Source organism: Lissotriton helveticus, chromosome 1_1, assembly GCF_964261635.1.
Source record: "Lissotriton helveticus chromosome 1_1, aLisHel1.1, whole genome shotgun sequence".
Classification (NCBI taxonomy): domain Eukaryota; kingdom Metazoa; phylum Chordata; class Amphibia; order Caudata; family Salamandridae; genus Lissotriton; species Lissotriton helveticus.
The window spans coordinates 997,871,693-997,898,463 of NC_136057.1; the positions used below are offsets into that span (position 1 = coordinate 997,871,693).

Consider the following 26,771-nt stretch of genomic DNA (forward strand, 5'->3'; position numbering starts at 1 on the left):
AAGGTCCAAACTGCTGAGAAGTAAAATAAAACAATGATTTCAGTTCCAAAGTTAAATGAAAATCAATCGTAGTTGATAAGTAACGTGCAGAATTGGACTCAATAGTCGACGTTTCGGTCTTGGCGATATTATTTCATAAGACCATCATCAGGACATAGACTTTATGCATCAAAGTTATGACCCTTCTACAATATGTAAAGTCCACTTCCTAGTCAGGTCAGTGGTGTTGAATGATATAAATCAGATGGTGGGGATACTGTCAATATTCGAATGAAAGCTTAATTGTAGCAATTACTTCAAATAAATTATAAAAAGGACAGCCACCATTCGCTTTTCATAGGCTTTGGTACTTTGATTGTAGCCGGCCGGTCAGACGTCACGATTTATCAAGTTGGGCAGCAGTGTTGTCTTCGTCGATCACGCACAGCGTATTTGAAAATAACAGCTGGCTACAATCAAAGTACCAAAGCCTATGAAAAGCGAATGGTGGCTGTCCTTTCTATAATTTATTTGAAGCAATTGCTACAATTTGGCTTTCATTAGAATATTGACAGTATCCCCACCATCTGATTTATATCATTCAACACCACTGACCTGACTAGGAAGTGGACTTTACATATTGTAGAAGGGTCATCACTTTGATGCATAAAGTCTATGTCCTGATGATGGTCTTATGAAATAATATCGCCAAGACCGAAACGTCGACTATTGAGTCCAATTCTGCACGTTACTTATCAACTACGATTGATTTTCATTTAACTTTGGAACTGAAATCATTGTTTTATTTTACTTCTCAGCAGTTTGGACCTTGTTTCTGATGTAGCATAGGAGTGTACAAGATACCCCTTGTATATCTGAAATGCATTCTTTTGTACCCTGTCAAATCAAAAATATACTCTGCTGTTCTTAAGAAAATAATAATCTTTTGACTCATAAACCTGGTTTCTGTATTTATTTACTTTGTTAGTGTGGTAACATTATTTTCAAATTCAAAAATTTCGTTCTATTCTCAGCCATTAATGTTTAAGATTGTGGGTTCCTAATTAACTACAGTGCCCATTTGCTGATAGTAACAAACTGAATAAAATCCCTTGCTGCCCCCTCCCTTTTCCTCCCCGCCAAGCACATACTCCAACAGCTACATATAACTTATGCATTGATGTACCCTGCCAAACTCCGCATTTACACAGGTGACAAGCCCAAGTTCTTTACCAATCCCAAGGCCGCCCTAATATTTGCCAAACAATTGCGGGGGTCCCCCTCAAAGGGCCGCTGAGCGAGGTCTGAAGATGGCCACACCAGCGACAATGATTGACTTTTCAAGCCCTGAGCACGCCTACATATATGAATGGTTTTTTTATGCTTTCACAATGTGATCTGTATTTGTTGCCATAACCTTAGTTATTTCGCTGCCTTATCTATTCTGCTTAACATCCTCCTCTGGTAACTCTTACGCTCGGCCACCCTGTCCTTGTGGCATGGGGGCATCTGGCTGAGCCCTCGTACCCCAAAGGGATAGTTCCCAACTGTGTTATCCACACACCAAGTTGCGGGTCCTTTGGTGGGGTTGATGTAACGCTCAACTCAATTGGGGGGTTGGAGTGGGTGGGGCAGGAAGTGGGTCTCCTATCCAGGAGATTATTTAGGACATTTGGGCTCCCGAGGGTTGTTTAATGTTTACTGCTTTCTTTTTGCAAAGTTGTTATTGATCGCATTCACTGGACTGTGCATCATCCTTCCTGACACTGGATGGCTCGTTATTACAACTCGCGGCAGACAGCATATTCCGTACACATACCTATTTGATACATGACTGACACTACCTTCCTGACTTGGAACATTAGAGGCATAAACAATCACCGTAAAGCACGCATCATACACACATACCTGAGCAGACTGAACGTTGACATATGTTTCCTCCAGGAAACTCATCTTATCTCCACCAATGCTGCCAAATTGCGTTCCAGATACTGGGGAGAGGAGCACTCTGCATATTATTAAAATTATGCATGCGGCGTCACTATACTCTTCAAGAAAAATCTCCCTGGGCGAACCACACAGATCTCATTGACACTGAGGGCAGATACATGATTCTAGCGGGGATACTATATACTCAGCCAGGGATTTTTGGCCACAATTTACGACCCAAACACCGACAACCCAGAATTTTATTCCAATGTCTGGAGGATAATTTCCTCCATTGGCCCCCTCCCATTAGCATGGGGTGGTGATTTTAATATTGCCCCACTGGGGACCATAGATCGCCCAGGCGATCGTTTACAACACCCTCAGGCCACTGCTACCCTACACGCTATTACATAAGATAACTCGTTACTCGGCGCCTGGCGGCACACTCACCCAGACGCTCGCGAGGCCACTTGTGTTTCTAGTACTCATGGCTCCTGGTCCTGAATCGACCTCTGGCTCTTCATCCGTGATGTTGCATCTTGAGCTACGTCCATCGATTTTCTGGCATGTACCTTATTCAACCATGCACCTGTGCGCATGGCTGTAAGATTTCCCCTTACCCTTCATTGCATGTTTGCATGGCACATGCCCCATCACGCGCTCCGCAACACTGCATTACGGGAGGAAATCTGGGGCCCGATGTAGGTAATTCTTATTTACCACTTCTTAAATACCGAATTTTACCGATTCGGTATTTAAGAAGTGGTAAATATGAAGGGGGGAGATGTAGGTATTTCCAGATGTGTAAATACCGAATCTTTAAGATTCGGTATTTACCGAATCTGGAAATACCGAATCGGTATTTCCTATTGATTCCTATGGGCTGTGAAGCCCATAGGAATCAATGGGCAATACCGATTCTGTAATTACAGAATCGGTAATTACTGATTTTAGCAAGGGTGCAGGGGGTGTCACTTTGACACCCTCTGGCACCCCAAAAATAGGCTCGGGTGCCATGTGGCAGGCATACATGCCCCAAGGGCAGGTCTGCCTGTCATATGGCAGAGGTGTGCATGCACACATGTGCATGCACACCGGAATCGGTATTTTACCATCAAAATGGATTTGATGGTAAAATACCGATTCGGTAAGGCTTGTGGGACTCAGAAGAGTCCCACCTACATTTCAAATTTACCGAATCTGTAAAAATACCGATTCGGTATTTTACAGAATCGGTAAATTTACCGATCGGTAAATTTACCGATTCTGTAAAATTAAGGGCCCTACATACCATTTCTGAAATACCGGTCGGTAACGGCCGAAAATACCGATTTTCGGCCGTTACCGACCGACCTACATCTGGCCTCTGGAGAGCTATAGTTGAATTTTTCGAACACAATACTGGCTCAGTAGAATTCCCCTCGACCCTGTGGGTGTTTTTCCAGGTCGTAATCCTGGGGTGCTTAAATCTATTAGAGGATCCTTGGAGCGTCTTGAGGCAGACATTAAAATACTGGATCAGTGCCAGATCACTGACCCTAACCCTACTACATTAGCTGATATTAGAACCAAATTAACCGAATATCACACAGAGGCGGAAAGGGAGGCTGCATTTCTAAGCAAAGAGTTTCGGGCTTGCCGGTATGGGGAGGGCAACCGCCTGGGGAAAAGCCTCACAAACCTACTGAGGAAACCTCACACCTCCTCCTACATTTCAGAGCTTTGCGATGAGACCTCTGAGAGGGCTACATCCCTCAGCAAGATCATTGTTACACTGTCGCTTTTTACTCCCAATTATACACTGCTGGTGAGGCTGTGCCTTGTGAACTCTTAGACCAATACTTCGACTCAATTGAGTTGTGGCTTGGTAATGAGCACCATGTCTATTTAGACGAACCTTTCACCACTGAAGAGTTTGCCAGGTAATAGCAGGCTTTTCAAGTGACAAAGCACCGGGCTCTGACAGGCTGCCTCCCGCGTTTTATAAAGAATTTGCACCCCGCTCATTCCACATCTTGCGGAGATGTATAGCGAATCAGTCACCCTGGGCAAGTTCCTTCCCACGCTATGTGATGCCTTGATTACTATTTTTCTTATACACGACAAACCACCCGATAGTTGTGACTCATATCACCCCTTTCTCTGATAAATACATATAACAAGATATATGCTAAATTACTTGCCAACCGGCTCCTTTCCCTTATGCCCCTGATTGCACGGCCTGATCAGTCTGGGTTCATACCCGACCGCGCCACGTCTCACAACCTCCGTACCATCTTTTTGGTAATGCTCCTGATTAACCCTGCTTTGCCTGCGGTGGCGGCTCTACTGGACGCTACAAAGGCATTCGATACACTGGAATGGCCTTTCCTTTTTTACCTACTTAACCACCTGGGGTTCAGCCAGGGCATCATCCAGAAGATCAACCTCCTCTACACACTTCCTTCTGCGTGACTTGAATGGGCAGGTCACTGAACCTATCACCATTACCAGGGGCACCAACAAAGGGGATGCCCACTGTCCCTGATGCTCTTCGTCATTGCCATGGAGCCTCTCACAGCACGTCTACACCAACACCACACCCATAGGTTCATCAGCTTCTCAACTCGCAGCTTAGTGACATCTATGTATGCAGATGATGTAACATTATATATTTGCGAACCACAGGAGAACATAGCTCCCATGACTAAGGAGGTGATACGGTATGGCAGCTACTGTGGAGTACAAATCAATTGGGGTAAATCCATCCTTTTTCCCCTCACCGACACAACGTCACTATTCCCCATGGATTATCCGTTCATTTGGGCGACTGGTCCAACTAAGTATCTCAGCCTATGGTTGTGCCGAGACATGGAAGAACTTTGGAAAGCTAATTTCGGGAGAGCAATAGAGTGGCTTAAAACTAAATTGCATGTGTGGAATAAGCTCCCAATTTTTCTGGCCGGTCGAGTCTGGATCGCGAAAATAGTGGTGCTTTCTATATTTATTCCTAAATATCCCGATCCTGCTTACCTCGCAATTTTTCAAGAGACTCTGCTCGAACTTGATTTCATTGACCTGGGCAAGTCGCCAACCTCGTATCTCATACGATATCCTCAAGCTCCTCACCTCATGTGGCGGCATGGGAACCCCAGACTTTTGTCTTTATGCCTTCTGGCCTCAAGCCAGCTTCCTTCACCTCTGCCTACACCCCACGCCCTTTCAGCTACACGTGGTTGTTGAGACGGATGTATGTCGTTACAACGCATGCTTTTTCCACACATGCCTTTACAACGCAGGTTTTACAACGCAAGTCGTTACAACGACTTGCGTTGGGGGGCGCCGGATAGTGAATAGTTTAATTTACTATTCCAACTCCAGTCCCCGTGGATAGTAGGGAAGGTGTTGGATAGTAAATTAAACTATTACCTATCCTACAGCGCCCCCAGCGCAATTCGTTGTAACGAATTGCGTTGTAAAAGTTGCGTGGTAAAGGTAGTGCGTGGTAAAAGTTGCGTTCTAAAGGATGTTTCCCGTTGAGACGGATGTAACAGCTTTATTCTTCCCATACAAGACCCCTTGAGATGAAATTAACTCAGTTGAATGAGGGAACTGGGCGTGGGACAGGAATCCGAAAATATACCCGGAGGGGGACCTATGTACACCAGCGATGCACCTGGTGAACAACCCGTCCTTCCCACCACTACAAACATCTGGCATGGCTCGCCGTGCTGCGAAGCTGGACATACGAACTAACACTGACCTTTACCATAACTGTAGCTTTCTTCCTCTCCCTGCTAGCATGTGTCCGCTAGACAAGCTTCTCTCCTACCAAATTAGAGCGACTTGCAAAGATACTAACCCAGCATTCCCAGAAGCGCCGAAGCCTAACGCCGTTCTAGAATATGTACACTCGACTTCATCCCCACAAAAACTTGTCACAAGGATATATGCGCTTACCCTGGCGGCTTCTCCTATTGATACTGAACGTGCACTCTGCACTTGGGCGGGTGATTTAATTGACGGCCCTTCACCTACTCAATGGCAGTACTGCTGCAACCAAACAAAACTTCTCTCCCCCAATTACCAGCTGTGACTCATTTATTTTCAATTCCTGCACCGGCTCTACTCTTCCAAACTACACAAAATGGGTGTGTCCGAAAACACTAGTTGCCTGTGCTGCACTATACCAGGCGTGACCTTCACTCACTGGGCCTGGACATGCCCAAAAGTTGAGGACTATTGGCAGGGACTATTGGCAGGAGGTATGCACAACCATTAGTGACTTACTACTGAACACATCGCTCCTGATCCACTCGCCTGTCTGCTGGGTCACGTTAAGGGGGTCACAATCGCAAACCTACCGCAATGCTACTGGTTCTGGCTAAACGCCAAGGGGCGACCCACTGGGGCCGCAGACCGGCGCCTCAACTCAAACACTGGGTAGCAGATGCAGCATACTGCCAGACGCAACTTAGTGAATACTGGAACTTGATACCCGAGGCTAACAAAATGCACTACATCAGGGGTCCCTTGGCCTCCCATCTCCAATGGATGGCTAGTCCGGGGACTCTCCGACCCAGCCTTCCACCCCCAGGGCCCTGTCTGCCGCTGGCGCCCCTAGTCAGGAGCAATCTCACAACTCATGTCCAGCCTACGCCATAAACGACAAGTCAGTAAACCCCCCTATTTGCAAGCACGCTGACTGCCTTGCTCACTGAGCTGTCTACTTGCCGCTATAATGTCATCTTCTGTTCTACTGTACTGTCAAACATTTACATTAAAAGCATAACCTGTATCATGGTTTATTTTTAATAAAGATTATAAAAACCCACGCACAAAAAAATATATATTCTACCTCGAGCACGCCTACTGCATGTGAAAAACCTGGTCCAGAACATTAAATATAACAAATATTTCAGTTTTTTCTTTTAAAAATGTATGGAAATATGTAAATACAAATTGGATATATTTGATATACTGTGCACTGTACACTAATTAAACTGTTGGAGTGTAACTCAAAAGATGGAAACCACTTTAATAATTAATATTCTGAAAGCTAAACTTAATTCTAGAAACTAAGTCAAATATTGTATAAACAACACACAAAAACTATGTGTCAGTTTTTAATCCTGTTCATATTTGACAGAGGGTCTGATCTTGTGTTTGGCAGACTGGTACTCCATCACAAGCGTGACAGTTATCCCGTCTGCCTTATTGCAAGTGTTCTAGGATATAATACCCATCCATCAAACTCTACATCCCGCCCAGAGTACTTGGGGCACAAAAAGCAGGGACTAGAGAGACGAATTTGTATGACTACATATGTACATTTGCTAGGATCAAAATGCTTGCCAAAAATGTGCATGTTAATTCTACAAAGCAAGACAATATAATACAATATAATACACCTATTGACCCAGCAGGCACCAATTCATAATCAGTGCCTTGCTAAGGACAGGCTCAAAGCACAGCTCTAGTACTCACATTTCTTGGATTGATCTCCATGCATATTAGAGCTGCATGCATGTTAACATGTATTAGAACATAGGACTGTTGTGTGCTCCATTGAAAACAATGGAGTTCTCCAGGCTTCTAATGGCTGGTAGAAGCCCAGAGCTCCAACATTCCAATGTTTCTTCACAGCTGTTGCTGTGAGCAAAAGGCCTCATGGAGCCAGATGGGATTTCCAACCCCCTCGGACTCCGTGATGCCTTTGTTTTACTAATTAAAACATTCTACCCTCTATGGGTAGAATGTTCGAATAGACTTAGAGCCCTCCATAGCTGGCTCTACTAGCCATTAAAGGCTGCTACCTTGTTAAAGGTTCGAGCCGTACACTGGAGCGGGCCGTGAATGGCCGGTAGAGCCCGCTACTCTAAGCTATATTGGTTCCTATATGCACCCTTGGTTCACTGATTGCCATTAGAATATATAGGCCTTAAAGGACCAGGATTATCTGTTGCATTAGGGAAAGTGTTACAGGAAAAAATGTTGACGGGAGCGGTTATAGTAAGTTTAAGGGATACTGCAAGCTTATTTCGATTTCTGTAACCCCAGGGTGGAAGTGGTTTTTCGGCCTCCTTCCTTTGCTTGGTCATGGAACTCTGAGGTGACTTGCAGCACCACCAACATGTACATGTTGGCATTTTCACTGATAGAAATACCACATACTTACGGTAATGACAGGGGTGCAGCAACAATGGACCAGCCGGTGCAGTGGTAACGGAACCCAAAGAGGTATGGGTAGGATGCAGCCTGCTCTGAACCAGCTAGAGGGATTCTTTACGGGGTTGGGGTAAGATGTGGAGGGCGAGGGGCAGTGCACAGAGGGGTAAGCAAAGGGTGAATGAAGAGAGGCAGGTGAGGAAAGGAAAGCAGATGAGAGAAACGAGGGTGAATAAGAAAAGTAGAGAGGTGCACAGGTAGAGTGAAGAGTGGAGGGCGGGATATACAAGAAAGGATGGACAGATAATGATGAGGTGGGCACGTAGGTGATGAGGAAAGGAGTAGGATGGAGAGGGAGAAGGAAGGAGTTATGCAGGTGTTAATAGAAATATGCATGGCAGAATAGAGACATACTGATTAAGAATTGAGACAAGGGCTAGTGAAGAGTGAATAAAATGAGGTGGAGAAACCCAAGGAACAATGGAGAGGTACAGAAGAGCAAGAGATAGAGGCAAGCTTTGAGAGATGCGGCGTAGAGTAGAGCGCAGCAGGGGAGAACAAATGGAATGGGCAAGAGTCAAAGGCAGTCAGGAAAAAAAGAGGAACGAGACAGATACAAGGTAGAATGGAAAGGTGTAATGGATGGATGGAGAAGAACGTGGAGGTTGATTAGGGAGAGAGAGGAGAAAGAGAACTGAGAGAAACAACATACTTGAGAAAGAAAGTTAAGAGCATGAGATAGGCAAAGAGATAGCAGAGAGTTAATGGCGGGCAGAGAAAGGTAACAGCATGGGACAGTCAACGAGACAGCAGAGGCTTAAACGAGGGTGAATAAGAAAAGTAGATAGGTGCACAGGGAGAGTGAAGAGTGGAGGGCGGGATATACAAGAAAGGATGTAGATGGAAGGGGGAAATGGTAAGAGGGGAACATGAGCCTAGAGATACTGGGGAGAAGGGGGAATGAAATGTAGCTTGATAAAGATGAATGGAGAGAGAAAGGAGGGAATGAGTGAAGTGGAAGCTTTGAGTGAAACAGACTATCCACTCATAATGGAGCTGGCCCCGCACATTATTTTCGACAAGAGTCTCATTATCTCTGAGACACAAGCAGGCATCCTTCGCACTGGGTGATGAATATAGAGGGCTGGGGTAGATGGAAGCAGACCGCAAGGCGCACAAAGAATCAAACTGTTAATACCAGTAATTTACTCCGAACCTGTGACTAAACCCGAGTTCTCTCCCTCGAACCCTGCAGGAGGAAGAAGTCAAGGACCTGCTACGGAAGGAGATGAGCGACAAATGTGGTAAGGAAATCAGATGACTGAGTCCTCACGTGCCCCGTGCTGCGCGCCTGCACAGCCCCACAACGTAATTGAATCAATTTGGATTCCAGCACAGCCTTCCGCCGCCAGGGGCGCTCTCGGGTGAGCGCGGCTGCCTAATGAGGGCGCGGAAGCGCGCCAAGATGAGAGCCTTCCCTGCCTGGTCACGAGCGGGCGCTGCCGCTCTCTGACCTATGTTTGCGTTGGCAATTTGGACAATTCTCTTCAATTATGTCTGCGTTGAAGTTTCAGTCCACCGCTGCTGCCTTCATGAGATAGATAGATAGTTTTAGTGCAAAATTAATTCAAATCATTGCAATCATATTGGATTAAAATAAAATATAATGTACAAAATGTCCTATATTATAAAAGGTGTTAAACAGGTTCTCATCCTGTGGCACTTAAAATGTTTTATTTGGATGCGATTTTGTCAGCTATGGGTGCGTGAAAGTTAAAACCAATGGCGCGGCGTTGTGCCTCACATTTCTGTGTGGTTGTCAAAGTCCACAATCGTTAAGCAAGGGAGACCCTCTAAGAGGCATGTGAGGTTAGGGAGTAAGAGGCGAAAAAATACCAAGACAACTAGAATAAGAGTTCTCCCCTTTGACCTATATATATTTCTTTACCAATGATTAAAAATATGTGTATTTTTATGTTGTAAATATGTTACTGTGGATATGTATTTACACCCAGACCAGATTTAATCATTGGTAAAGAAATATAGGTCAAAGGGGAGCACTCTTATTCTAGTTGTCTTGGTTGTCAAAGTCTGGCATTGCGTTTACAGCTGTAAAGAATTTGGTAAAGCGGGCTGCCAGTTGCACTGAATCACCTTTCATGCACTCTACCCGCGCTTCTTGACATGTCTGCACGTTTAAAATACGCCAAATGGGGCGAAGCCGGTAGATTCTCAAGGTGTGCAGTTTCTCACAATGCACAATATGTAATTAATGTTTCTCTTCACCCTTGCATGCACGGCACTGTGTGGCTATGTTTCTTTCATACCCTTGGCCATACATACTTGTATGCCAGCAGCGGAATCAAGCCAAGCCGTACTCTCATTAGTTGGCGCGTCATTCTTGGCTTTAACGGAAAAGACAGATAGGGTGGCAGGCCCCAGCTCTTGTAAAGTTTTACCGCCCAACTTCCGTGACTGATTTTTCAAGGTAAATGCGTCACTTTCACCCGACATTATCTTTGCTTGTTTGGTTAAAAGTTTTGCTGTGGCCTTTGTGGGTATGGGGGTAGACCACATTTTGTGAGCTTCCAGTGCTTCTGTGTTAAGAATTTGTGCCAGGGCGCATCTCCTTCACTTTACCACCTCCAAACACACAACACATACACACTCACCTGTAAGTACTCTGTGTGCCTCCTTAACACACATGTAGACAGAATCAGAATTGCAAATGGAATGTCTGCATGTGGAATACGTATGCTCTGCAGAGAGGTCGAGGATTAGATAACCTTGCATTCAGAAAACCTTTTTGATCCACTGAGAAGCTCTGTGAAAAACTCGTACAGCCTTCAGCCTCAACTCCCAAACTCTCAATCGCAGCCCCTTATAAACACCTGAAAGTGACTCTGTTCAAAGTAACCACTCTACTTGAGTAAAACGCAGCACAAAGAAATACAGAAATACAACATCTTGGTAATAGCTAACTCTCAAAGGTAACGTGAGATGTAAACCAGAACTTAATTGCTGACACGGATAACTTTAACGTTTTTTACATTCATTGTTCAAAAAGTTGTCAGTGTTTTTGCGGTAAAGTGAAGGGCATGAACATAGAGCCCGGTGGGGACCCATTCCAATATCCATTTTTAATTACTACCGGGTCTGAGACCCAGAGGAACCCAGCCTACTTAAAACCCTGGTAATGGCAGATAATGCTTATGGCGTTGAAGACACGGGCTTAGGTGCCAAAGAATACAGCACAGATTGATAAAAGTGAGACGTGCAACCAGGGCCGGACTGGGAACCCAAAGCAGCCCTGGCAATTTTAAAGGACCAGCTTCCCAGCTGCTTTTGTTACTGAGGGCTGATATAGCAGCACCGCTGCAAAACTGACCCCCAGTAATAAAAACAGCCCCCACCACTGCAAATCGGCCCCCATCCTTCCAGCCTCCCAGGAAAACACCCGATGCCCGCTAGGACCAGTCCGGCCATGCGAGCAACAGATACGTACTACAGCAAACAATGACACAGCAGGAAGCGGTGTAGTATAAAACTTCCAGTAGAGGCACTTGGGACAATAACCAGTAAAACTGAGACAGATACTGCTTAGGGAGGTACAACAGAGCGGATACAGCAGCCAGATACCAGGTGGAAACGACAGAGGTGAATCCTCAAGAGACAGATGCAGACGAGATGCGTACATCAAGCACAGGAAAGAGATACCTCAGATTTCACCATCAAAGAAAAAGTTGAAGAAAGGAAAGGTACAACAGTAAAAATGCAGCAGAGAGCAAACATTGTAGAAACAACTAGAACAGTCACTGCATAGACAAGCATAGCAGGGACAGACCAGAGAGAGACAGAGCAGAGAGCGATGCAGCAGAAGGATGCTGCAGAGACATATGCAGCTCAGATATTTCAGGTACAGATACATCAGTGTAACTATGACAGACAGGCGCATAAGATCTGTGTAAAAAGCAGAGAGAACTACAAGAGGGCTCATACAACAGTGATAGGTACTCCAAAGCGAGGAACAGAGGCTGATCTCCAGGCCATTTCACCTGGGCCTGTGAAGTGTAGGTAATAAGTATTTGCACCAAGTATAGCCTGTGTCCTTGGAAACAAAGGAACTAGATATTACTGCGACCTCAGAGAAATGTAAAATGCCTTCTCCTTAAACATTGACCTTTCAGGGGATAGCAAGATCAGTCCAGGCTTACTCTCGTGTGGGGCAGAACAACTATTTCAGGCAGCACATGTATCATTAAGAATAAAAAAAGGTTGCTACATTGTTCTTATTTTGAAGAGATGTAAGACTTTTCCTTTGCCCTTTCGTAGGCCATTTTTCACTGGAAGGGCTACCCTGCAGGTTAACAGGTAGTAAATTGGGACGGCCCCCCTTTCTTTTGTACACTTGTTTTGGGTTTCTCCTGTCAGGAGGCTTCCAGCTCCACTTAATCTTCCTATTAGCACCTTACAACAAAGACCTTGGCTGGAACGTAGGTGAAATAAGCTAAAGGAGCAGAACTGCCCAAAACTCACCTCAATGCTGACTATTGGAATACACAACTACTTTCCCCAAATTCAGTACAGAGATTGGACAGAACTTTCATGACTGTGCCACTGTTTCTCTGTGCCAGAATCCTGGGTTTCCACACTAGTGGCAACTGATAAACATTGTATGCTCCAGGTTTCGGGTATTCACTGCCAACTCCACTTGTCTGCTTTGAGACCAGAAGCCTTGGAACTTGAAGAAAGACAGCAAGGAGGGGCTGCTTGGACCCTGCTTCAAGGGAGAGAGCTGTTCAGTCAGCAGTTCAGGAGGGGCATTGGAGATGTTCATGTATGAGGAAGATGCTGCTCAGGGGAGGAGCCATGAAGGAGCCAAGGTGGGATGAGCCAAAGACAATCACTGCAGCACAGGGAAGGATCCGCACTGTTCTTTGCGGGTGAGACCTGGGAGTCCTGAAGTGCCGCCACATCAATCACCAAGAAAGCTGCAAGGAGATAAGAGAAACCAGGTCTGCAGTCTACACAAAGGAAGCAAGAGTGCCAGAGGGTAATGCATCCTCCAAGAGGCCTACACCTGGACTTAAGTACTCACCATTGCAGGAGGGATGGGGACAAAGCTTGTTTGATTGGTAGGTTTTGTATCTGGGACCCACGTGGAACCCAAGCCACACAAAACATTGAGCCGCGGGCACCATACATATGTTTATTCAAGTAACATCACCGCAGCTTCCTTGACTGGTGTTATTGCTTACACCACTTACCTGGTACACCACACTGGCACACAGGACACTGCGGCACACCAGCTGCCAAGGCAAGGTTAAGCCCAAGAACACAAGTGGTGTAAGGCTCTGATTGTCACAACATGAGGCCAGTAACCCCTGTCTGCCCTGGAAATCCTGAAAACATTCTCTCAGTCTGCCAGAGCATTAAAACCAGGAGCAGAATAGAGCATGGACGCTACACCGTGGACCATGTATAAGTACAGCAAAAAGGGCAGTGGCAAAATCAACAGGGAAGCACAGTCTGCCCCATCCACCCTCTTCCAGTAGGCAGTGAAGACTGCTTTTCGTGGTCCCATTAACATTGCTGGGTCCAGCACTGTTCAGCTTTTGTCGTATCCCATTAAGTAGCAGAGCACGCCCTGTCTGTATTTTACAGCTCCACGGTAGTTTTAGCAGATGGCCACAAATATCATATTTTTACAGAAAGTTAGTATCATGTTGTATTTCTTAATGCGAGCGTTTACTCTATTTTCTCAAGGCTCCTTAGTGAGAAGAAGGGGAGATAAGAGGGTTTGCCCTCTGGATGCTGATAATGTGACAAAATGGCCTGAAATTAGGAAGCACAATTCTCCCATTCTCATCATTAGTAAGGCATGCCTCCTGATTCAAGAGGTGCCTTGGCCGAGGAATACTGAGGAGGTCAGTTCCTATGAGAAATGCGGCGTTTTTGAGACAATCTGGATGCAGCATCACTTTCACAACTCAAGTGTACTTGTGACTTTACCGAGAGGGACAGCCCTCCACACACTGCACTCTTCTCTCGTGCAGATCGTAACCCGTGATCCCATGATGCTCTCAAACGACAATGTGGCTACTTACTTACAAGGACGTCATCAGCGGTCAGTAATCCCTGTGAGTCAGGACTGAACTTCACTGATGTCACCACCATAACTCAGAAGAACAGGGAGAAAAACAGAGCAACAGTCAACATCAATATAAGAACCTTGGGTGGTGGGTGAGAGTTGCAGCAGTAAATCTGTCGTAAAAGACGAAGGCAAGGCAAGCGGTACCAAGGAAGAGGTTTCATGGTCATCTTATGGCAGGATAGATCACTTATTGAAAACTGCGGAATAGAGCTGTCTTAAATGAGTTTCTATTTACACATTGCTTGGACTGATGGTATAAGCCTATGCACAGCCATATATGGACATGGGAATGATTTATTTTGGTTTCTGGTGGATGCTTCTAGCCGCAGGTTCGTCGTATCGGAATCCACTCCTCACCTCAGTGGATTGGGAGTGAGACGGGATAACAGTAACCAGACTTTACAACTCTGTCTTTACCACGCATGGCGTTTACCATGCAGTCTTTACCACACAGGAAAGTGCCATGCAGGTAAGTACATAGTATAGGTTTTTAACTTTACCACGCATCATTTATCCCACAGTACTTTACTACGCAGGGATTTAAAAAAAAAAAAAAAAATACTTTTTTAACTTATTTTTTTTTAAAAAGGGGGTAAAGGTGTGAGTAGAAGTTAAAGGTGGCAAGGGGTATTTTTGAGTTAAAAGATGGGTACATGTAAGGGTCAGTGAGGGTAATTTTATGGTTTTGGGGTGGGTGGTGGTAAAGGGAGTTACGGGTAATTTGAGGGCTGGAGGTGGGTACTGGTAAAGGGAGTGAGGGTGATTTGGGCTTTTAGAGGTAGGTAGAGGTAAGGTTAATTTAGGGTTAAGAGTGAGTTATAGGTAAAGGGAAGTAAGGGGACATTTGGGATTTAGGAGTGGGTAGAAATAAAGGGAGGTTAGGGTAAATTTGGTGTTGAGGGGTGTGTAGAGGTAAGGGAAGTATGGGTAATTTTAGGGTTTAGGGGCGGGTAGAGGAAGCTTTTTAAGTGGGATGAAAATAGTGGGGGAACTGAAAGAGATGTGACCTGTGTAATAAAGGGTGTGGCTTAAACGTGTAAACTAGATTTCTGTGATTTCCATAGCGTGCCACCCAACAGGTATTTTGGCTCCTCTCTTTCGATACAATAATGCTTTTAAAGATAAATTGTATATTGGTTGCTAAGGGGGCATATAAGTTACTTTGCAGTAGAGAAAATGTGTTGTAACCTCTTTAGAATACTTGCAATTACTTTAGATTACTTTCTAGTTACTTTTCCAGCTTAGGGTAAAACAAACAAATAACACAGTTTAGGCATTGCACTACATCAGTAAGCAGGTTAACTTTTTTGAAGACACCAATTTACTTTGTTGCAAAACAAGACAGGAACAACATTTTTCAGAGAAAAACCCACCATGCAATCTTATGGGGGAAAAAGCAGGGTTAAGTTTGCAAGTGAGTAAACAGTTTTGGTAACTAAGGTTTGGAGGGTCGAATCAAGGTTCTCCAAGGTTCAGGTTAGCACTCCAGGTGCACCACCAGTTGCACTAGGGCAGCCGGGGCAGAGTGGAGGGTGCCTAGGGTAGCCAAAGGGGCTAAGGGGCACCTCAGTTGGTGGCCGTTCACCGACAGGCAACTCCGTTTTGAGAGACAAGGTCATAGGGTTAAGGTGAGGGTAAAGGGGGTCCCAATTTAGTAGCAAGACTAGACCACCAATGGCACAGGGGCAGCTGGTTGCAGGGTGCTTAGACGGGCCAGGAGCCCAATGCAATCATATGAGGGTGCCGTATTTGGATTTCAGCTCAGGATTGGTCTAGGAAGTCTTCCGGGAGGAACCAACAACTGGGCAGGCAAGTAGGGCTATCCCTCGACATCAGGACACTTCGGGATCTGGTCACCAGGACACAGGGTTAGAGGCTGCACGGGTGCTTTTTGACATCACAAATCTGCTTACCGGTCCGGTCGCGGTGGAAGGGGGTCATCGTGATGCGGCTTCAGGCATCAACACTAGACCATGGAGGTGATACCCCTTGATGTTTTGGAGGTCAGGACCGCTGAGGGACCACTTCAGGACAGGTGGCACCTCTGGACATTGACTGTGGCCGGTGGGTGCAGAGGTAAGTCCAGGAATAGGGTTTCTTGGTCCTTCAGGGTCTTGATCTTCTTTGGTGGACAGGGCCGCTGTCCTCTGGAGTCTTAAGTCTCTGTTGAAGTGGGGGATAAGTCCTCACCGAGTCTGGAGGTCAAGGATCCGTTTTGGAGCCATCGGTTTCTTTGCAGGGGGTTCAGAGCTGCAGGGAGGCCGGTAGGGGGACCAAGTCAGTTGGGCTTGGAGTCTTCACTGCTGTTACGTCTTCAGGTTCAAGTCTTCTTAGGTCCTCAATAATGAATTCTTGGGTGCAGGACTGCCCCCCAAATACTATATTTAGGGGTGTCAAGGTAGTAGCCAATAGGCTACTGACCTTAGGGTGACTGTACCCTTGGTGTGCTCACCACACATGGGGGAGTGAGCACATTCCCTAAACCTTATTGGGGGATGCCTCCATCAGCAAGATGGCGGGCACTGAAGAGTGGGCTTCACATCACCTCCCCCACCTGAGAGCAGAGGTGGGCACACCTCCTGGGCTTACTAAAGTTTCCTGCCTGTCTTCCCACCGAAAAGGGGGTGAGACAGGAAGGGGGTCTGCTCCCGATAGCAGAAGGGGCAGGAGGTAGTGTTGCAAGGCGGCAACACATTTGAAGCCCCCCTGCCACAGATGGCTCTTCCTGACCTGGGGGAGGTGTGAACACCTCAGGAAAGGCTTTGTTTCTGGGCCCTGAGAGCGAAGACTCCCACCCCAGGGGTCCAGAAAATGGTCTTGTGGTGGCAGGCTGGTGTTCACCAGTGGATGGTTTGGTTCAGGGGTCACCTCTAGAAGGGACGCCTGAGTGGATGGAATAATATATCTGACACTGACTGGAATCAGTGCTGTTTTATTATTCTGAGATGTTTGATACCAAACATCCCAGGATTCAGTAAAGCCATTATGGTGCTAGGAAACTCGTAATGACCAGGTTCTAGACAATATACTCAGTATGCCTTTACTGTGCACTTATGGTTTATAAGAATTCACCCAAATATTATAGGGGCCTGTCTGCTCATGCAGATAGGTTCTCACATGAGGCATAGTTCATCCTGCCTTTAGGGTGACTTACCTAGGCCTTATGCAGTGCTGGCCATGTTGACTCTTCACTTGTAGTTGCACCAAAAACTGCAGGCTACATTGGCAGTGTGCATGTTTGTGGTGGGTGGTCTCTGAGGGTGGTATAATACATAATGCAGCCTCAGAGGCTTTTCTCTGGCTACCATGCCCTTGGCACCATAGGTACCCTTTATAAGGGACTTAAAGGTAGGCCAGTGTTGTACAAATTGTGGAAACAATGGTACACGTTAGTGAAAGAACACAGGCCCTGGGAACCGAATTGGTAGGGACAGGGCACACTTAGTCAAAGTACATCTGAAATCTGGCAAAAACTGGGGGAGTTACTGCAATAAAAACCCTCTTTCCCATATTTATATCTATATACATATATCTGCATACTCACATACGCATACATATATATATATATATATAAACACATACACACACACACACACACACACACACAAACATATATATTGCCAAAAGTCTGCTTTGACTTGCCACGCCCTATGAGGGTGTTGCTACCGCAAGGGAACTTGCGGAAAATGTTCAGTTGTTTAAAGCAATCTTTTATCAGTGAGTACATAGCAATAGAAAGCGGACTGTGAACTTAGTATACCATGGTTGCCATATTGAGAGGTCTGCACCACTGGATCAGCATTACCAAAGCATAATGTACTAGTTCAATGTATCAAATTAAACAGCGACTTCAACAAAGAAATATTTGAAATATAATGTTGGTTGAGTACACAATAACCTTGCAGGAGAACCGCACACGGAATTCATGCAAAAACTAACGGAGTTCACCCACAACCCTTTGATAAAACAACCTTACCTTTACATGCTAAAAAGCATATAACCAATTCACAAAAGTGAGCTTTGAAATATATCAGGTAATGAGAGGTGATGATTTTGGGGTCCCCCCTAACCTAGGGGAGGACCAAGCACATGCCTTGAACACAAAGAGCATGCTTAACTTCGGTGGTGGTCCCACCCTCCTAGGACTACCCCAAGTAAAGTTATGGGCAAAAATACAATGCCACACCAAAGGCCCAGCAAAGCATTATGGGGCGAGATTCTAGAGCGCCGTGAATATTATAGTATTAGATCTCAGCTGAGCCGGGAGAGCCTGCTGCCGCTTGAGGAATGTTTTGATATTGGATACTATGATATTCACTGCACTCTAGAATCTCATCCCATAATGCTTTGCAGGGCCTTTGGTTGGGATGGTATTTTTGCCCAAAGCTGTGCTTGGGTTGGTCCTTGGAGGGTGGGACCACCACCGAATCATTTAGCATGATGTGCTCCTTGTGTTTAAGGCATCTGCTTGGTTCTCTCCCTAGGTTAGGGAGGACCCCAAAATCATTACCTCTCTCACTGCTGCCTATATTTTCTTTTTCACTTTTGTGAGATGACTATATGCATTTTAGCATGTAAAAACAGAGTTACTGTTTGTTTTACTAAAGGTATGTGAGGTTTTTGTTTTATTAATTGGGGTGAGACAGAACGAAGTTAGTAGGCGTAGTGGGACTCCACCAACTTTGCCCATGGTACTCCGCTTTCTTTGCCCACCACGGTTATCAAAATGCAGCAGTGTCAGCTATCATCATGAAAATAAATACAATACATAATTAATACGAAGGCTCACCATGAAATAAGAATGTCAGATTACAGCAATTTTTTTTGTTGAGAAATTAATCTTGTCAAATAGTAGGGTGGGCGGGGAAAAGTTATCAATGTTAAAGTTAGGTTAAATATAAACTTGCTTGGTATTAAAGAACTTAATGCCATATTGTTTTACATGCATACAAAGATCCCTTCCTGTCTGCAAAAGCGGACATCAGACAAACTACATCTGTAACAGCAATGTATAACATGACAGAAAATGTGTTATGCATAAACTGGAAAATCAACAAACGATAAAATGCAAGATGCATCAATAATGTCACTATATAATGCAGCCATGGTTCTCAATAAAATATGTTTAGAAAAAAAGAAAATTGACAAAGAAAAAGAAGAGCAGAGCTCTGGGCCTGCATCTGAAGTTGTGGCATCAATATCAGCTTCACTAAGTCACTTCTGGGAGGGAACGAAGCCAACTCAAAGCTGCAAAATGCCTGCTACTGGCACATGGGAACACTGCTGTGCTGACCATGGGTGGTTCTGCAGTTTTTTCAGTTTTACTACTACTTTGGCTTCTTTTTGGATATGATAACCTAATTTAGAAGTGTAGTTTATGAATAGCAATTGGCTTACTCGTTTGTGGGTGGTCGCCTGTCCCTCTGCAACCTCTCCTTAGCCCTCTCTAAACCCCTCCTTACTCATAAGACCCCACAATTAGTCCCCGTGCCCATTTTCCAGCCACTCCCCCTGGTCCCTTCCACAAGTACTACTAAGTTGTAAAATTATGTGTGAGGACATCCCCATAGAACATATAACAGAGGAGGAGGTTTCCACTTGTAATTTTGTGAATTTCACTTTGTAGTAAGTAATTCTACTGTAGTACTACTTCACTTACTACAAAGTATAGTTTGTGAATCATGCTTGTGTACGTTTACTTTTCTGAATAGCCCCCAAAGTCTTCGAGACTGCTAGAGCCCCGTGTGAAAAATAAGGATTTATTTGGCCGAAAGCCATCAAAAATTGCATATATTGTTAACTCAGCCATTTCATTTTACTCTCCACTCCTCTGAGGCCTATATTTAGATATTGATGAGCACTTTAATGTTTCTTCAGGCTGATACTAAGGCATTTTTCCCAACCACAGTGGCACTATTAGCCATCCGAATTTGAGCTAGTGGCAAGAGCTTTCATGAACCTACAATGTCTATTTCTCTTAAAGAATATTACAGAATTCGAGCAAGCGTTAATGTTTTCTTCTGAGCTGACTTTTAATGGTGTTTTTCAATGTAAGTTGGTTGCATTGCTGCAGTTACACTGACGTCATCCTGTTGCTTTTTATGCTATGACAATACCATGGGGAGGATGTAGGAAGGGAGCGTGGGCTATAAACACAGAGATCTTACTGCTTTTCATCTGTATCAGTTATCAGTAACTCTCTAATCCTGTTATTTTGATTCTATTCTGATACTTGCTTTTCTGTATTTATAATACTCCAAAGCAAAACCCAGAGTATCAAGATACAGAAAGAACAAGCATTGGCAAATCCCATATGTCTGATCTTATTTGTCAGTCTTTTGGTTTTGTTAATGCTTGTTTTGTCTTTGACTATGCAAAGCTTTGTTTGGTAAGGTGTCTCACCCTCTTCAACGTAAATCAAATAGATTAGCTTAAACAAAATAATATTTTTGGGTCATTGTAGTCCCTGGCACTGAAGGAAATGGCTCTGTGTGCAGATGTGGTCCTTGTGAAGTAGCAGAATGTTGTCACTCACATTAAACTTAGTCAGTGACTGGAGTGGGCTGACCCACTGTCTCAATGACTATGCTGTATAAGGCAGAATAGAAATGTGATTGACTCTACAGCAGATCAATGGATAAATAAGGTTGGCTGAAAACCCCTACAAATAGGTTGTATATAACTTTTGCAAACTCAAAAGGTCATTGCTAACGTCAGACTTAAAAAACAGACTTGATGAATGGCACGCCTGACTTGAGAGAAATTGAGAAGTGATCCATCTTATCTCTTGGGTTGTGACCATTTATGGGTGTACGCTGGGATTTACACTGATTGATCACGAGACTGGTGTCCTAAGAGCTGGACAAAGATCATACTTCGCCTGCATAGTTGGGCATCTTTGCTTCGGTAAAGACCGGCTCAGTGTCCTGACAATGTCGATAAAAGTTTAAACCACCTTGGCCATCCACAATGATGATTTCTTGCTTCAGCATGTTTCGAGGTGGGACATCCTGGAACAGGAATCCATAGCAACCTCCTACTCGCCCTGTGATCACCAGGCAAGAGATACTGGGGACCAGGAATCAGTGCTTGGCAGAGCAGCGACCAGCGGAGAGAAGGGCTGAGTAGTCGACGGGATATTGAGGTCGCCACTGGGGATGAAGGGGCGAGGGGACTCTGGGCTTTACAGGGGTGTGAAGAGGGCTCAGGCCAGCGAACGGCTGAAACCAGTCCATCCTCTGTCCTGAGAGACCCCTTGTGCAGCCACTAAAGCAGCCATTTTTAAAACTTTTTTCTTAACTTTGTGAGCTTCACACTTTGCAAAGCTCGTTGCAGAATTGGGTGATATTTTTAAACTTTGTTACATACCCCCGAGAAGTTGGAGACAACTCACACTATGCAGGTAGCTAAAGTTGCTCGCATCAAATATAAATTATTTGGAAATGTGTATCGTTCACAGCAGTTAAAATAGCTTCAGACCATGTATGCCATTTTCCCAAGGTAAAGAGCTAAGGTGAATGCTGGGAGGCGGTAATACATTGCAAGGACATGGAAAGCCAATCAGTGAAGGTTTCACTTTCTTTGTTGCATTCAAGAGGACTATTACAGAAGCTTATAGAGTAAACAACAATCATGGGTGCCATTACGATGATCAGGAGAGGTGTGAATATATGCACAAGAAGAGTCAGTAGAGGAGATGGGGTAAGAGGTTACATAAAACTCCATTGGGAAGGGGAGAGACATAATTATTACAGAAATCCTATAAAAGGAAAGAAAAGAACACCAAAAAATGTAGAATGGCAGATAGTGAACGGAACAGCCAGCAGAAGACAGTAGAGACTGGAAGGCCAACAATGGGTTTAAGATTGTTAGACAATTCCTTTTTTCCTGGAACTGGAGTGCACTGGAATTCTGTCTGTTACCATCTACATGTTGATGCCTTTCTGAGATCCCACGGTCATTCAGGCAGCTACAAGTGGTTAGCAGTGGGTTGCTGGATGGAACAGACCATCTCGTGGTCTTGTGAGTTTCGCTTGTCGGCTCATATAAGCAAAGCTGGTGGAGGAGAACATCTAATTCAGGATCCGGGAGAGGGCTGTGGAGCAAGGATGCAGAAGCAGAACGAGAAGAGAATAGCTGTAAGAGGGGAAACAGCAGGATGGCTCACAGTCCAGGGTACAGCGCAATCTAGACTTGCTTATCGCCAACCTTAAACTCACCCCTGGTATTCACTACTCCCAAAGTCCTATGCACCCACCCTACTTCACCAACTTTTTGCCGCACGTTGGCTACACCCAAATCTGCTACTTTTTTCTTTTCATTGATGCAGACAGCCCAGGGGCGAATGGAGGGCATTCTTGGTCACCAAGATAGTCAAATACCATTAACTGAGTGAGCCAATCACAGTGGAAATCTGACTACCAGAATTTTTTTTTTATATATATATATATATCTTTTTTTTTTAACCTTTATTTTTCAGTTTTGTAAAACACAACAAAACAGCAATTAGTGGAGTGCATGGTGTAAAACGTAGGGGATTCAATTCAGTATAGCCTATCAACAACCAACCATCGCTTCCTCGATTCATCAGAGTCCGACCGGGAGACAGCATATATCCCCATGCATGCACGCCACAATCATGCTCCTCACTATGAGAGGGACATTCACCCTCTGCATTTGCACCTCCTTCCCCACCGTCATTGGTGCTATCACTATCCATTGAGGCTGTGTCTGCTTCAAAGTCTAGGAATTTGTCACTTAGGTTTCTCCACAGTGAGAGGTCCTCAACTACCTCATCATCCTGGCTGCTAAGCTTTATGTGGATCTCCTCCGCCAGGTACCATTCCTTCACATCCCTATACCAATGGTCAATCTCAGGTGCCCTTTGTCCCATCCAAGTGATGGCAACTCTACGCCTGGCTAACACTAGTACCAATTGCTAAAATTTGTATGAGATCTTCCTACCCTTTGGTCATTTAGTGTTGACCAGTATACAGCACAGTGGTGTGAGTACAGTGTTCAGGTGTGTAGTCTTCTTTATGTCCGCGACCACCTGGATCCTGTAGCATCACCCGGCAATACCAACTTAAATGCAAAAAGTTGAATGCAATGGCTCCGCATTGGGGTTCCCCCAGCAATATTTAAGGACGAGCCAACTACCGCTGAAAAGCATGGGAATGATGCAGCACCCAAGAACCAAATCGGTACAGGTAAAATAGGGAGTACAGAGATGTAAATAGCAGTTATAGGGACAAGGTGATTGTGCAGAGGGTGTACTACCCAGGGCTTTAAGTGGGCCGGGTCTCACCCGTGCTGAGCACCAGCAGTTTTTTAAAGGGGCTGTTTTATGCAGTGGCACATGCAGTCCGTTTTTTTCCTGACTGTAGTGACAGCAGGGCACCTCGATGTGCGCGTGCTCACACTGCTCACTTTTCACTAGTGGAGAAGTTACGGCATGACGCCATGCCAGGTGAGCATTGTATGGGAAGGGAAATCCTTTAAAGAGAGTCATTTCTCTCTGGGTTTCCCTTCGCTTTTTGAAACTTAGGAGCAGCAACATTTTCGTGGTGTCACCAGGGCTTTAAGTTGAAGCTTTTTCAATAATATATACAAGCCATAGTTGCTACTTATTTATCTTACACAACTAACAACCATTGACGAAGCCAATAGTCTTGACTTGTTGTAGGTTGTATGATGTTACTTGTTGAATCATAAACCTGGATGAAATGACAAAAACAGCAAAATACCAGTCGGGGTGGCACACTATGCTAGGCACAGATTTTTAGCTTATGTGTTTTTAAGCCACACCATTAATTAGATTGGCCACGCCCCTTTGAGAGACCCCTCCAGTTTTTTCATCCCACTTAAAGCCCTGGTACTACCAATGTCGCTCAATCTTCCTTGCGGTGCCACTGCTGGCAGTGAGAGTTTGGCTTCTATGCCTGATGCAACCTGTCGGAGGTCAAGGCGGCCGGAATAGAGAGATGACCATGAGGCCAGGATGATTCATCCCAGTGGGCACAGGCAGTCAGGACGGTGGAAGTGAGGTACAACAACTTTCAATTTGCCTGTTTCTCTGCCTCATTGATCTGTAGCTCGAGGTAGGGGCCAGAGATCTGCGCTCTACCGACCGTGGCCATTGTTTTTGTAACTCCCTGCACAACAAGGCCCAGCTCTAGCTCCATCTCTTCAGGCCTGGTACATGAGCAGCCGGAAGCGGGGGGGAGGGACAAACACAGCACTCTGAAGACTTGTTTCCGTTCCCACTTATTTTCTCAGCTAAGATGCCGCCATTGTTCTTTGTGCTGGCCACAAAAATAATACAAACCACCATTTTATCCGAGGCCAATTACCCTTTGCTCTCTTGTCTACATGTAGACACTGTACCGATGCAGTGCTGAACTAATGAAGACTATCATGCTAGGTGCCTTCTTGTTGAGGTATGGTCTCCTGGGAAACATACAGAAAAGGTGCTGCTATTTCACCCAGGCTGACCCTCCAGAATCCCAGCCTGCTGCACTTCTGCACGTGTTAATAATAAATAGTCTGTAGTAGTATTCTTTTTGTGCATATTGTGTGATTTACTGTAATTATTGCAATACTTGTTGAATTCTCAAGAATTGTGATATATTTTGCGGTCGAATTATTGAACGACATTCCGACCAACCCTGATCATATATCTACACGGCATTTTCTGAAATGTAGTTTGTATTTTTTTTAAGCATGGTGGTAAGGTTTATGAACAAGATTAGTATTCTCAATCAATCGTCTCTGAAGACAATGGTGGGCCTTTATTCTTTGTATTTTTTTGGCCCTACACAACGTACTGCTGCAGAGCGGGAGGACTCACGGACATTAGCGATGGAGCAAATTTTGTAGCAGGTTAGGTAATGGTCAGAAGTCTGCTCTGTCCACTGAAAAGTAGCTGCAGATTTAACCGGACAGAATTCCATCACAATATTTATAAATTGCTAGATTAATTTTGTAATCCCTTCCCCCTCATCTCTTCCCCTTTTTCTTCATCCCTTCCTCTTTTCCCTTCATCTTTCAAAAACTCCAAAAAATGCTGTTTGTTTCTTATTATTGATATCAGCGTTGCTTGTATTTCATATTTATTTGAACATATTTCTGTTCTTTCTTGCTGATGTCTATGCTTGTTAACAATTTTCTCAATAAAGCTTTTCAAACATAAAAAAAATTCCATCACACATGCTTATCCCCAGTCTATTGTAATCTTGCGCCTGCGCGTATTTTGTGCTTCACTGTACCCATCGCATTTTCAGAGATTCCAATATATGTTGCTGCGGAGATATTTAAAGGGCCTATCCAATGAATAGAAAGAAAGAGTTGTCGTCACGCATTCCTGCATGCTATCACTCGCCAGAGACAGGCACCCCAGAACTTTCCTTCCTGTGATGATGCCTGCTTAGGTCTCGAGATCTATTGTGACATCATTCGCTGGATGGCCTCTTTAAAGCCATTCTGACAACTCTGATGAGCGCTTCTCTGGGGCTTTTTTTAAAACGTAGGTTTAAGTAATTCTTCATTGTGGTAAAGTTTATGAGCAAGCGCCCTGGGGCTTTTTTGTAAACGTGGTTTTAATTAATTCTTCATTGTGTTTAAGTTTATGAACAGAGTCGTTATTCTGCATCAAACTTTTCTGAAAGCAGTGATGGGTCCAATCCGAAACATTTATGTCATGTCTTCTTCTTTTGCAGCTTGTGCAGGTGAGTTGAGTTTCAGAGGGACCCAAGGAGCGGTAAGATTCGAGAACAGCTCAGAGCTATTGCTGTATATGTGCAGCGACGCAAAGGTGCAAGAAGACAATGACTCTAGTGAACACAAGAAGGGGTGGGGCACCTATGGGTTTGTGGTAGAGCAGGCATGGTGTAAAGTGTAGCTCTCGATTAAATAAAGATCCGTAGAGAGGCAAGTTTGTAGAGATAAACCTTTGTAGTTTATTAGATAAAGTAAAGTAGCAAGATACAGGAGCACGTCCGCATCTAAAGAAGACCAACAGCTCAATGACCGTATGATATCAGTTAACAATCAATGCCCAATTCACATCTCGAGCAATGCACTTTTGAAGAGAAACATTCTCTTCAAAAGTGCGCGCCACAGAACATATGTACTCCATCAACTGTGTTTTTTGCAATCATCATTTAAGAAACAACATAAAAGAAATACTAACACTTACTGATACTCTACATCTTCTCCCTTCCTTACATAAAATGAAAAATAGATGAAAGATAAAAGAAGTTCAAGAAAAATAATAGTCTTTAAAACGTGAGGGAAAAGAACAATTCCTATGCATCTTTGTGGAAACATTTAAACAAGCATTGGAGGTGCTAGGTGTAATGCAAGCATTAGAGGTACTAGGTGTGATGTGAGAATCAACAGTAGATTCAACATCTTGACTAGTACTATCATCAGATGTGCAGACATTTTGAGAAGTAAATAAGCAACTATCATCAGAAGATGTTCCTAGGGGAAAATAAGAACAAGAAGCAACATCATCAAAATGTTTAGTTGTACAAATCTTTTTAGCTTGTTCAGATGTGAG

General features: G+C 44.5%; 1 protein-coding gene across 1 annotated transcript in view; it reads left to right on the forward strand.

Moving 5' to 3' along the window:
* LOC144763327 (uncharacterized) overlaps positions 1–26,771 on the forward strand; it is a 1,153,250-nt gene that overhangs the window by 1,044,201 nt on the left and 82,278 nt on the right. The window contains exon 88 of the mRNA XM_078648815.1: positions 25,833–25,935. Within this exon, the coding sequence (XP_078504941.1) occupies positions 25,833–25,935 (103 nt within the window). The remainder of the gene's footprint in view (positions 1–25,832; positions 25,936–26,771) is intronic.